This window comes from Hippocampus bargibanti, linkage group LG09 (assembly GCF_051943395.1).
Source record: "Hippocampus bargibanti isolate YZ-2025 linkage group LG09, ASM5194339v1, whole genome shotgun sequence".
NCBI classification, from domain to species: Eukaryota; Metazoa; Chordata; class Actinopteri; order Syngnathiformes; family Syngnathidae; genus Hippocampus; species Hippocampus bargibanti.
In genome coordinates, this window is record NC_142742.1 from 787,341 (window position 1) to 801,529 (window position 14,189).

Below are 14,189 nucleotides of genomic sequence, written 5' to 3' on the forward strand. Positions count from 1 at the left end.
ATAGTAAGGCGTTTTTGACTTGAAAAAAACGACCATGCATACTAAGGCGTTTTTAGGCGAAAAAAACGTCCATGTACAGTAAGGCGTTTTTAGCCGTAAAAAACGACCATGTATACTAAGGCGTTTTTAGGCACCCCAAAAAACGAACCCATGTATAGTAAGGCGTTTTTTAATTGAAAAAAAAAAAAAAAAACGTTATTGACTGAAAAAAAACGACCATGTATAGTAAGGCGTTTTTTTAGGCCAAAAAAAAATACCGTGTATAGTAAGGCGTTTTTGACCGAAAAAAACGACCATGTATAGTAAGGCGTTTTTTAGTCCGAAAAAAAACGACCATGTATAGTAAGGCGTTTTTTAAAAAAACGTCCATGTATAGTAAGGCGTTTTTGACTTGAAAAAACGACCATGTATACTAAGGCGTTTTTAGACGAAAAAAACGTCCATGTACAGTAAGGCGTTTTTAGGCGAAAAAAACGACCATGTATACTAAGGCGTTTTTAGGCGAAAAAAACGTCCATGTATAGTAAGGCGTTTTTAGGCGAAAAAAACGACCATGTATAGTAAGGCGTTTTTAGGCGAAAAAAACGTCCATGTATTGTAAGGCGTTTTTGACTCGGAAAAAAAACGACCAAGTATAGTAAGGCGTTTTTGACTTGAAAAAAACGACCATGTATAGTCAGGCGTTTTACTTGAAAAAAAACCACCATGTATACTAAGGCGTTTTTAGGCGAAAAAAACGACCATGTATAGTAAGGCGTTTTTGACTTGAAAAAAACGACCATGTATAGTAAGGCGTTTTTGGTTGAAAAAAACGACCATGTTTACTAAGGCGTTTTTAGGTGAAAAAAACGTCCATGTATAGTAAGGCGTTTTTAGGCGAAAAAACGTCCATGCATAGTAAGGCGTTTTTAGGCGAAAAAAACGGCCATGTATAGTAAGGCATTTTTAGCACCAAAAAACGACCATGTATAGTAAGTCGTTTTTAGCACCAAAAAACGACCATGTATAGTAAGGCGTTTTTGACTGAAAAAAAACGACCATGTATAGTAAGCCGTTTTTTAGGCCAAAAAAATTACCGTGTATAGTCAGGCGTTTTTGACCGAAAAAAACGACCATGTATAGTAAGGCTTTTCTTAGCTGAAAAAAACCACCATGTATAGTAAGGCGTTTTTGGTACAAAAAGAGTGGGGGATGTAGCTCAGTGGTAGAGCGCATGCTTTGCATGTATGATGTCCTGGGTTCAATCCCCAGCATCTCCACTTATGATTTTTGTAAATTTCCCCATTGTGAGGCTTTCTTGTTCATATTCTAATTGAAAAACGACCATGTATAGTACGGCGTTTTTTGTCGAAAAAAACGACCATGTATAGTAAGGCGTTTTTTGTCGAAAAAAACGACCATGTATACTAAGGCGTTTTTTGTCGAAAAAAACGACCATGTATAATAAGGCGTTTTTTGTCGAAAAAAACGACCATGTATACTAAGGCGTTTTTTGTCGAAAAAAACGACCATGTATACTATGGCGTTTTTTTGTCGAAAAAAACGACCATGTATAGTAAGGCGCTTTTAGGCCAAAAAAATGACCGTGTATAGTCAGGCATTTTTGACTGAAAAAAACGACCATGTATAGTAAGGCATTTTTTGTCGAAAAAAACGACCATGTATAGTAAGGCGTTTTTTTGTCGAAAAAAACGACCATGTATACTTAGGCGTTTTTTTGTCGAAAAAAACGACCATGTATACTAAGGCGTTTTTTGTCGAAAAAAACGACCATGTATACTATGGCGTTTTTTTGTCGAAAAAAACGACCATGTATAGTAAGGCGCTTTTAGGCCAAAAAAATGACCGTGTATAGTCAGGCATTTTTGACTGAAAAAAACAACCATGTATAGTAAGGCATTTTTTGTCGAAAAAAACGACCATGTATAGTAAGGCGTTTTTTTTTTTTTTTTTTCGAAAAAAACGACCATGTATACTAAGGCGTTTTTTGTCGAAAAAAACGACCATGTATACTAAGGCGTTTTTTGTCGAAAAAAAACGACCATGTATACTAAGGCGTTTTTTGTCGAAAAAAACGACCATGTATACTATGGCGTTTTTTTGTCGAAAAAAAACGACCATGTATAGTAAGGCGCTTTTAGGCCAAAAAAATGACCGTGTATAGTAAGGCATTTTTGACTGAAAAAAACGACCATGTATAGTAAGGCATTTTTTGTGGAAAAAAAACAACCATGTATACTAAGGCGTTTTTGCCTCGAAAAAAACGACCATGTATAGTAAGGTGTTTTTAGGTGAAAAAAACGTCCATGTATAGTAAGGCGTTTTAGGCGAAAAAAACGTCCATGTATAGTAAGGCATTTTTAGGCGAAAAAAAGAACCATGTATAGTAAGGCGTTTTTTTACCGAAAAAAATGACCATGTATAGTAAGGTGTTTTTGACCCAAAAAAACATACATGTATAGTAAGGCGTTTTTGACCGAAAAAAAACGACCATGTATAGTGAGGCGTTTTTAACTGAAAAAAAAACACCATGTATAGTAAGGCGTTTTTAGGCGAAAAAAAATGACCATGTATAGTAAGGCGTTTTTGACCCAAAAAAACGACCATGTATAGTAAGGCGTTTTTTTACCGAAAAAAAACGACCATGTATAATAAGTTGTTTTTTTCTGGAAAAAAAAAAATGACTATGTATAGTAAGGCGTTTTTGGCCGAAAAAAAACACCATGTGTAATAAGGCGGTTTTTTCGGTTAAAAACCGACCATGTATAGTAAGGCGTTTTTGACCCGAAAAAAAAAAACGATTATGTATAGTAAGGCGTTTTTTTCTGAAAAAAAAAAAAAAAAAAAAAAAACGACCGTGTTTAGTAAGGTGTTTTTGACCCGAAAAAAACCACCATGTATAATAAGCCGTTTTTTTTCTCTGCAAAAAAACGACCATGTATAGTAAGGCGTTTTTGGCCGAAAAAAAACACCATGTATCGTAAGGCGTTTTTGACCCGAAAAAAACAAGCATGTATAGTAAGGCGTTTTTTTTTCTCTGCAAAAAAACGACCATGTATAGTAAGGCGTTTTTGGCCGGAAAAAAACACCATGTATCGTAAGGCGTTTTTGACCCGAAAAAAACAAGCATGTATAGTAAGGCGTTTTTGCCTCGAAAAAAACGACCATGTATAGTAAGGTGTTTTTAGGTGAAAAAAACGTCCATGTATAGTAAGGCGTTTTAGGCGAAAAAAACGTCCATGTATAGTAAGGCATTTTTAGGCGAAAAAAAGAACCATGTATAGTAAGGCGTTTTTTTACCGAAAAAAATGACCATGTATAGTAAGGCGTTTTTGACCCAAAAAAACATACATGTATAGTAAGGCGTTTTTGACCGAAAAAAACGACCATGTATAGTGAGGCGTTTTTAACTGAAAAAAAAACACCATGTATAGTAAGGCGTTTTTAGGCGAAAAAAAATGACCATGTATAGTAAGGCGTTTTTGACCCAAAAAAACGACCATGTATAGTAAGGCGTTTTTTTACCGAAAAAAAACGACCATGTATAGTAAGTTGTTTTTTTCTGGAAAAAAAAAAACGACTATGTATAGTAAGGCGTTTTTGGCCGAAAAAAAAACACCATGTGTAGTAAGGCGTTTTTTTCGGTTAAAAACCGACCATGTATAGTAAGGCGTTTTTGACCCGAAAAAAAAAAAACGATTATGTATAGTAAGGCGTTTTTTTCAGAAAAAAAAAAACCGACCGTGTTTAGTAAGGTGCTTTTGACCCGAAAAAAAACCACCATGTATAGTAAGGCGTTTTTTTTCTCTGCAAAAAAACCACCATGTATAGTAAGGCGTTTTTAGGCGAAAAAAACGACTATGTATATAGTAAGGCGTTTTTGACCCAAAAAACGACCATGTACAGTAAGGTGTTTTTGACTCTAAAAAAACGATCAGGTATAGCAGGTGTTTTTGACCCGAAAAAACGAGCATGTATAGTAAGGCGTTTTTTTCTGTTAAAAACCGACCATGTATAGTAAGGCGTTTTTGGTCGAAAAAATACACCATGTATAAAATCAGAATCAGAATCATCTTTATTGCCAAGTATGTAGATATAGTAAGGTGTTTTTGACCCGAAAAAAAACCACCATGTAAGGCGTTTTTAACTGAAAAAAATGACCATGTATAGTAAGGCGTTTTTAGCCTCCCCCCCCCAAAAAAAACGACCATTTATCGTAAGTACCCTTCGGCATTTAACTCATCATGATTCAGTCTTAGTCTTACTTTTACTGCCTGGTGCTTTTTCCTATCTTTGTGACTGCTTTATATCCTATGATAGCTGTCCACGTTAAGCGCTTTGTTGCAGCTTGTATTGTACTGCATGCATGCACACACACTCCAAAAAATACAATCGCTTGCGGGTAAACTTGCCATCGGAATCTTTTTTTTTCTCGAGGCGAAGATAATGGGGTGGTGGTGGGGGTGGGGGGGGGGGGCGTGTCTTCACGCACGCCGCGTGGATGCGGCCACTGGTGTCCCATCTGTCTCAATAACAAACACATTGGCGGTGACGTGCCGTCAGAGTGATTTCTGAGCACGGCGGTCGTGGGAGAGAGGCAGGCGGAAGTGGGCGGTGGTCAAGCGTCACGTCAAACTCCGCCAACCAATAGCGGCGCGCCTTGCTCGCTCTCAACCAATCGGGGGTCGGGAGCCGACGCAAAAACAACCTCCTCGGGAACTTCGCGTCTTCATTCGCTCGCCAAACGCTTCCGAAGCTCGGCGCTCCGTCTCGTCGAACTCCGCCGCCGTCGTCGCCGCCGCTTGCCCGGAAAGCAGCCTGGTGGTCGCCGCTTGCAGGTGGGGTGGAGGGGGAGGAGGTAGCGGGAGGCCGTGGGGGAGGAGGAGGTGGGAGGAGTTTTTTTCCGCCTTGTGTTTTGGACGCGCTGGACGCAAAGCCGGAGCACAAGCAGCAGCCCAGGCAGAAGCAGAAGAAGCAGAAGAAGCAGAAGAAGCAGCAGAAGCAGCAAGCGGACGCCGCCGTGTTCCTGCTTCGCGGCTTCCACGCGATGGGTGAGTCGACAACGAGCTCCAGGGAAGTTTGTGGTGGTGGTGGTGGTGGTGGTGGTGGGGGGGGGGGTCCGCTTTCCGGGTTTAGGAGCCCCCTCGCTGTGGTCCGCCGCCGGATATATAGCGTTGATCGTAAGCCCGTGTCGCGTGGGTCCAAGTGCGTGTAAAGAGAGGAAATGGAAATGGTGGTTGGGGGGGGGGGGGGCACTAGGCATGGAAAATTGTCTGAAGATAACTTCGTGCCATGGAATTCTTTGACGTCACAGAATGTGAGAAAACGCATGCAGGAGAGAAAAAAAAGTTAAATAACAACGACATCCCTAAAAAATCGGAACGCCATAACATCTATAAAAGATCCACGCGCGAACCTAAACACGACTCAAGTTGTTTTGGGACTTTTGGATTTGCTTTTTTGTGTGTGTTGAACTGGCGTTTCAGCATTATTAGAAGACGTCCCCCCCCCCAAAAAAAAAAAAAAAAAAAATGAACTTGAACATCGATCCAAACGATTTGCACATCAACAGTCCAATCTCAGCATTCTGTTTCGGGATACGATCATCCTGTCAAATTCATCAAAAGTACAAATCGAAAGCAAGTCGATGCATGCGTGAACACCCCCCCCCCCCCCAAAAAAAATAAAAATAAAATCATATTTATATATTGGGAGGAAAAATGCAGCTGGGATATGCCATTTTTTCACACGCAGATTTCAACATGATGCAAAAAGGTGCACTTTGGCACACTCGAATATTTGCATTCGGTAAATAATCAACAATTATTAATATCATTAAAAAAATCTGCAAAATGAATTCATAAAACATGCAGGCGCGTTTAATGCAAGCAAATTACACGGACAAAAATGGCGTCAAGATTGTTGCAAGACAAGCATCCAGTCCAGTCTAGTCGCTTTCTACAATCCAAAATATTTCCCATATCAATTTAGGAATTTCAAGAAAAAATGACGCTCACGTGACTTTCATCGCCGACTCTGGGATATTGACCTTGAAGTGACTCTCAGCATGACGTCGGCAAAGTTCACTTTCTATTCGATAGGTATCGATTGATATATTATCGATATACGATACGTCAACGTTATCGCAACCGGCCGGGTTGCGATTTAAAAAAAAAAATAATTTTGGCACAATCTGTCATAATGTGGAAGTCAACATTAATGATCTCGAGGTTATATTTTAAAATGTCATTGCTACGGTCCTTCAATTTTTATTCTTATTCTTTTTTTTTGGGGGGGGGGCGAGGGGGGTTGTGAACCTCAGCGTGACGCCCGCCAGTGAAGCAGAACCGAAGCGTTAAACGAACTCCAGGGATGACGTTTTGATAGGCGTGGGATTCGGCGTACGAACTCGTTTTTTTATGGGGGGGGGGTATTATTATTATTATTATTATTATTTTGCATGATGATGCATGAGAAAAAGAATGTTCCCCATATAAAGAATAAAAAATGGCGGTCGATGTGCTCAACCACAGGCGAAGTTTAAAGCATAACAGGAGGCATTGCCCCCCCCCCCCGACGCTTCCGTAAGGCAGTTGAGTATTTTGCATTTCAGAAAAAGTGTCCATGCAGGACTAACTGGCTATCTCCGACGACCCCCCCCCCCCCCGCCCCTCGCCTGTTTTCGTTGTCGTCGTCGTCGCTAGAACCGGCCTTCGGCGAGGTGAACCAGCTGGGCGGCGTGTTCGTGAACGGGCGCCCGCTGCCCAACGCCATCCGCCTGCGCATCGTGGAACTGGCCCAGCTGGGCATCCGTCCGTGCGACATCAGCCGCCAGCTGCGCGTCTCGCACGGCTGCGTCAGCAAGATCCTGGCCCGCTACAACGAGACGGGCTCCATCCTGCCCGGCGCCATCGGGGGCAGCAAGCCGCGCGTCACCACGCCCGCCGTGGTCAAGCACATCCGGACGTACAAGCAGCGCGACCCGGGCATCTTCGCCTGGGAGATCCGCGACCGGCTGCTGGCCGACGGCGTGTGCGACAAGTTCAACCTGCCCTCGGTCAGCTCCATCAGCCGCATCCTGCGCAACAAGATCGGCCAGCTGGCCCAGCGGGGCGCCTACGAGGCGGCCAAGCAGTCGGCGCCGGGGCACGCGCACCCGCACCCGCACCCGCAGCCGCAGCCGCACCCGTCCCAGCCCCCCGCCGCCCTCTCCTACAACCACTTGTACTCGTACCCGGGCTCCAAGGTGGCCGCGCCGCCGGGCGTGCCCGCGCTCCCGGCGCACGTGGCCATGCACCGGATCTGGCCCTCGTCGCACTCGGTCACGGATATTCTGGGCATCCGATCCATCACCGAGCAGCAAAGTAAGACGTTTTCTCCTCTCCTTCCGGCGGGATTTCGCCACTTTGCTTAGCATTTTGGCGGGCTGCGTAAAATGGGGACGCCGAGCCAAACGGTTCGCCCTCCGCTACCCCGGAAACACGTGTCACGTGACACGATGTAAATCAACACTAATGCTCCGTGTCAACGTGAGATTTGGCGTAACCCCCCCCCCACCACCACCCTCCATTTTTTGTGGTTACTTGGAGGAGGCCGGTGAGGGGAAGGCTTGTCAGGCCGCTGCGGGGCTTCCTCTCGCCGGCTTGCCGCGCAGCTGCGCCCGCGCTGGGGTGCACAAATTGGCGGTGGCAATTGTGGAGGAGGAAAAACTGCTTTCCCGTGACCAAATCACTTTTGAAGGTCTGGAACACGAGATTGAAAAATTATCATTTACACACAAAAAAATATTGATTTGTACTATTTTGACTACATGCAAAGTGTCACTAGAAAATGCAACTTTGATTGACATCGTGTGATTGGAACGCACACACACACACACACACACACACACACACACACACACACACACACACACACACACACACACACACACACACACACACACACACACACACACACACACACACACACACTATTAATGATGTTCTAAATATTCCACTGCATGTGTTATCAGCAGTCGGTCGACATCCCATAATATTTTCGCTTTACAAATAAGCTTTAACGTGTACATGTACACTCCAATCGCGATGTGTGTGTGGTGACGTCAGGTGCAGGGTTTTCCAGACGGTTTCATTTTTATTTAACAATAATCTGCAGTTTTTCATTAAATAATATATAATGTATATATATTTTTGGGTAAACGTGATGGAGGCAAAATATGATTTCTAAAATTTTCTGGAATATTGATTTTAAAAATAATGTGGCCGAAAAATGTGTGTGTGTGTGTGTGTGTGTGTGTGTGTGTGTGTGTGTGTTGCATGTATTATTTAACCTAACACCACCACAAAAGACTAAAAAATGTGGGTTTAAAATAAAAAAGCAGCAATGCATGCGTAACAAACAAATAAATTATAACAGTAGAAGTAACCATATTTAGGTATTTAGTAATATATAAAAAACAATACTGGATTGTATTTTAACAATAATGAAAAACGTCTAAAAGACAAATTGAAAATGCGTCTGCACTAAAATTAACGGGGCAAAAAATCTGTTAAAAAAACAGGACAACATGTAACCAAATGTAAAAATGGCCGCGTCGTGTGGATTGCCACATTGGCCTTCAGTTGACGTGTCTGTGTCTGTCATGCATGTCAAGAATGAATATGAAAGGCTATGCTGGGATTTGTTGTCACATTTTGGTGGCTCACGGGCAGCCTGATTTGAATGTCGAAAACGTCATCACAGACGTCAAAAATTGTGAGTCGAATTAGCATTTATTCGACGCACTTACGTCATATTTTACATTGTGGGAGATTTCAGGTCTATACATATCTGGGCTTGTGTGAGAACCATATTTCATAATCACGACATAAATTCGAAATCAGCCCAAATATGAGGAAACAAGCTTGACGATGTCAACGTCAAGTTGGAGTGTTTTTCGCGGGCATATTCGGTCGCCATTTTAGGCCTTGTGACGACGTCAAAATACAAAGATTTGTCGATGTTGATATTTTTTATAACATTTCTCATTCAAATGTATCATTCGAATAATATAATGCATTATTTATAACATTTGTGGAATCGTAACAATGTATTTGTATTTAGAAGGGCACCCACCCCCAAATGTGACGAAAGTGCATTTTACGTTTGAGATCGGTAAAAAAAAATCTGAACTACGTACAAATACTTTGTAACTGTCTTTAAATATATATATTTTTTACAGTTCTCTGAATATTTAAGTTCATAATATACCTTACAGATATTTAATTTGCACTTTCTGGTCGCTAGTTTGACAATTTGTAAATCGTGTGGTTTTTCAATATTAAACAGAAGTAAACAACAAGTCAACCCGTGTTGACGTCATAATCGTGTTATTAATTGTTTCAATGATTGATTTGAAATAGGGAGACTCAAAAGAAAAGGGGTGGGAGTACAACAACAGAAGCAACATTACTATTGATGTATTTGATCTTTGTATCGTTTGTTGTCAAAACTTCAGCCTTGCCCCAAAATGGCGCCGACAGTCCCGCTTGACAGTTACATCACACTCAAAGCGCGTCTAATAATCATATTTTAGTGATTTATATTCCATCCCGAATTGTTCGAAACAGCCCCTTCGTGCGACCTGGCGGGGTTTTAAGCCGGTGTGACGGCAGCACAAAAAAAAAAAATAACCGCTGGCAAATGTCAAAATTGACATATTTTTCACAAGGATCTCATGATGGGAGTGCAGGTGTTTCCAGTCAGGGTTGCCAGTTCGAACACGAGTTGAATCGGGGCCTTTATTTATTTTAGTTTTTAAAAAGTGTCTGTACTTTTTAATGTTAGCGAATGAGTTTTTTTTTTTTTGCTAAGTTTTGTGTGAACGTGAAACCGCACATTAGCGTAACGAGCGCGGCCGCCATTTTGTGTCAGTTGGGGCATGCCATTGGATTTAACGGTGACTTTTGTTTCGATGCTTTCTTGTTGTCACTCACCGAGCAGACGCCGAGTGGCTTGCCCACAGCGAGCAGTTGTGCCACGGCGGCCAGCATCCGGGCCTCCCGACGGCCCACCACCCGAGCGTCAGCCTTCACGGGGTACAGCGTCATCACGTCGGCCTTTGCGACCGTACACATATGGCGGCCGCCGCCGCCGCCGCCGCCGCCGCCGGTCAGTGGCAACTGTGACGGTGGCTCGCCGGACTCGACAAGCCGCCAAAGTTGTCCGCGTATCGGCGAAGACATCCGCAATGACTGTTTTTTTTTTCAATGAAGGACCACAGGATTTTATTTTTTCACGTAATTGTTGGACTTCCAACATGGCGGCGAACTCAGCTCGGAATACTCCTCGACAGGTGGACCGACATTGGCCTTCCACGCGCATGCGCAGACCTTAAATCGACGTTCCAACAAACCGGAAGAGGGAAAATGTTGCTTTCAGGGTACTTCCTAAATTGTATTTTCTACTTTCATATGATTTTGTTGTTGTTGTTGTTGATTGCTGCGATGATTCCAACCTTTGAGCCAAGGCACACGTTTTACGGTTGAAAAATAAAATCTCAGGAACTTCGAGCAAATATTTGACTTAATACTTGACTTAGAAAACAAACAGATCAGACAACCACTGAAGCAAACGTTACATTCGGCGGAGAGAAAAAAAGACTTTCAAAAGCAAACAAAGTAAAAAAATAGGAAAGGAAATTGAGGATACGTTAAAAGGTGCTTTGTTTTATAAATACAAGTGGACAAGGTGAGCTCAAATCAAAATATGTTCTTTAGTTAGTAGTCACATCGAATTTATCGCAAAGAAAACGATTCGTGTAAGATCCTGCAGTGATTATTTTCTCGAAGCAAAACAAAGATGATTCCAGCACCAACATATTTTTTTCTCACTTTCTAATTAATCTCACAAACCGAATTAAATCGCCCCCCAGCCCCCCCAGTGTCCGCTTTTGGCCCGTTTTACAAACGCATTTATTTGTGTAATTTATCACTGGGATAAATAGCTGAACAAAGCACATTATTTCGAGAAAATAATATTTTTTTATAGCAATGAAGGAACTTGGATTTTTTTTTCTTCACATCGATGTGCCAGGACACACTGGTTGGGAATCATTACAGACAATTGTCCCCCCTCCCCCCCCCCCCCCAATTTGTGGGAAAAAAAGCTTGTCATTGTGTTTCTTCTTATTTATTAGAATCCCAAGCACGTCGAATGAAGTGCAATTAGCCTGAAAGACTCCCAATTGGCGTACGGACGTCCGTTGTCGCCGGACCGGACCGGACCGGACCGGAACAGCGACAACAGGACAAACGATGTTGCACAATGAAATTGAATGTACGTATCTTATTAAATTGTTTGCCTGGTACGGAACTTTGGAACTTTATTGTGAAGGGAAACGGATAAATGAGCTCAACCAGGACAGGAAACGCATTCTTTTGTTCACAGACATTTTTACGACATTTGTTTTTTCGGAACAACTGAAATCACTTTCAAGTTGGCTATGGCTTAAACACTTCAAAAAATTAGTCATTGTTATTTTAGTTTTTAAATATTTAATTCTTAAGTCATTTTTTATTGGGTTTTGTTTCAAGTAAATTGATTGGTGCATCTCTAGTTTTGGCAAAATAATTTTCATTTTATTTTGAAGGACAAGGAGACAGTATTGTGATCTTTCAATCAAATGTATTTTATTTCGAAATGAAGAAAAAAAAGATAATAAAATAAAAAGATATGTATAGCCTGTATAATATATAAAAAAGATATAATAAAAATATAATATACAAAATATATATACATATAAAAAAGATATGTAGTATATACCGTGTATATATATATATATATATATATATATATATATATATATATATATATAGTAAAAGAAATATAGTAAAAAAATATATAACTAACTTCCTCCCCTTCTGAAATAATATTTTGAAGTATTGTGAATCAAAAATATTGTGTATCAAAAATATCTTGGTGGAGTACTGAGTATTTTTTTCATCTTCAGACTTCTAAATTTACTTCTAATTTACCGACTTATTAAACATCAAATTCTGTATATTAAAAAAAATATTAATTAAAATTATCTCTCTCTCTCTCTCTCTCTATCTATCTATCTCTCTCTATATATATATATATATATATATATATATATATATATATATATATATATATATATATATATATATATATATATATATATATGTGTGTATATGTATATATATATATTTACACAATATACATAATTTGATGTTTAATAAGTTAGTCAATTAGAAATCTGAAGATAAAAAAAATACTCAGTACTCCACCAAGATATTTTTGATTCGCAATATATCAAAATATTATTTCAGAAGGGGAAGAAATTAAATTGAAATGCTACCTTTCATTTATTCACACACACACACACACACACACACACACACACACACACACACACACACACACACACACACACACACACACACACACACACACACACACACACACACACACAAATTCCATGAAGTTTTCCCTCATGCTGCATTCAAGGGCCTGGCACAATGCAGTAAATAGGAACACCCCCCGTAAAAAAAACAAGCAAAAACACTTTAGAGAACACTTACAGAGGAGGCGTCAAGCGTTGTAAATAATCTCACAAGGCATGTTGAAACAAGGAATTGGTTTGGGGGGGGTGTGATGAATATTTCAGGCGACGGGAGGGGAGGGGGGGGGCGGCTTCATGCTCACCTGCTGCTGACTTTACCTGCTGAGGCGGGTTGGAGACATTTGTGTTGCGGTATAAACAAGACGGCTCGGCGGCTGGTTGCTCCGATTTGACTTGGAAAGTGTGCATGCGGGTCACAGACTGTTGATCTGGGCCCGGGGGGGGGGGGGGGGGGGTTGTCTTTGTCATGTTTCTTGAGTAGCCATGTTGGTTGAGTAGCGATTGTTAAAGTGCTATATAAATCACTATGTATTGTATTTTAATAGTATTCGGAAAAATAGGAAACGTGTTTTTCCGTAACCAGAGTTCATGAAATGGGGTTTTCCGTGAGTTTTTTTCTGACCGGATGCTCGGTCTGGAGCTTGGTCGGAAGGTAGACAGGAAATGACGGGATAGGGGTAGGCCAGTTGATCGGTTTGTGGTTCACCAGGTGAGTCGGGTTGGTTCACATCTCAAGTACTAATAGCTATCTATTCGCTGGCTGATGGCTAGCTATTCGCTAGCTATTGGCTATCTATTAGCTATCTATTCGCTAGCTAATGGCTATCCATTCACTGGCTGATGGCTATCTATTCACTAGCTAATGGCTAGCTATTGGCTATCTATTCGCTAGCAGTTGGCCATCTATTCGCTAGCTGTTGGCGATCTATTCACTATTAGCCATCTATTTGCTAACTACAGTAAAGTCTCGTTATATCGATATGGGATATATCGATAGTCCCGGTTATATCGATACTATTTCTATGCACGCACTGAGAAAATTACATGCAAACAGGGTCGGATATATCGATAGTCCCGGTTATATCGATATTTTTTCGGACTCCCTTGAATATCGATATAACGAGACTTTACTGTATTAGCTATCTATTTGAGTTACTTCAGGGTTGAGTGAACGCTGACGCGTGTGGCTGCCGCTGCTCACCCACAGAAAAAAACATATCCTGAGACTGTAAAGTGACCTTGAGAGTTTTGAAAGGCGCTTAGAAATGACGTGGATTATGACAATGTGTTGCTTGGTCATAAAATGTGTGCAGTCCAGTGCCAGGGTTTTTGTCATTGTCACTCAAATTCCAGGACCCACACAATCTTGAGTTTTAGGAATACACCAACATTCAATGCAGTGTAAGAAACCTTAGACTGTCTTCTTCCATCAGAAAAAAAGACTTAATTTCTAAGTTATATGTGTCTGGAGTTATCTGAGCTTGAAATGGGGACAGATGTACAAAATACACTACAAATTGGTTTATAACGCACTTTAACAACAGATGAAGCTGGAACAAAGCGCTAACATGGAAAAAAGGGAAATACCGCCCAGTCGTGGAAGGGAAAAACATAGCGAGAGGTCTGGCCGGCGCTTTATCGGCACTCAAGCATGAAAAAATTCAGGGAATGGCGCTCGACGTCCTATTTTCAATTCGTGAATGGCAGTGAATGAGTTAATAATGCGGTCACTTCTTGTAAAGAAGAATTTGTGGTCAAGTGGGTTGACTGTAACAAGTCT

The 14,189-nt window shown here is 41.2% G+C and overlaps 1 protein-coding gene and 1 non-coding gene across 2 annotated transcripts; both read left to right on the plus strand.

The window, feature by feature from the left end:
• Positions 1–1,187: 1,187 nt before the first annotated feature.
• trnaa-ugc (transfer RNA alanine (anticodon UGC)) lies at positions 1,188–1,259 on the plus strand. Its single transcript has one exon. It is a non-coding gene; the product is annotated as a tRNA-Ala (tRNA).
• Positions 1,260–4,918: 3,659 nt separating this feature from the next.
• Positions 4,919–11,348, plus strand: pax9 (paired box 9). The gene is made up of 3 exons (XM_089004839.1): positions 4,919–5,051; positions 6,705–7,364; positions 9,985–11,348. Exons 1-3 carry the CDS (start codon positions 5,048–5,050, stop codon positions 10,167–10,169), a joined length of 849 nt encoding a protein of 282 aa, XP_088860965.1. The 5' UTR covers positions 4,919–5,047; the 3' UTR covers positions 10,170–11,348.
• Positions 11,349–14,189: the final 2,841 nt, after the last annotated feature.

Bases quoted from the DNA above. Each gene is read 5' to 3' on its own strand.
- pax9 (XM_089004839.1), top strand. The intron at 7,365-9,984 runs GTAAGACGTTTT...CTCACCGAGCAG, and splicing joins ATCCATCACCGAGCAGCAAA to ACGCCGAGTGGCTTGCCCAC.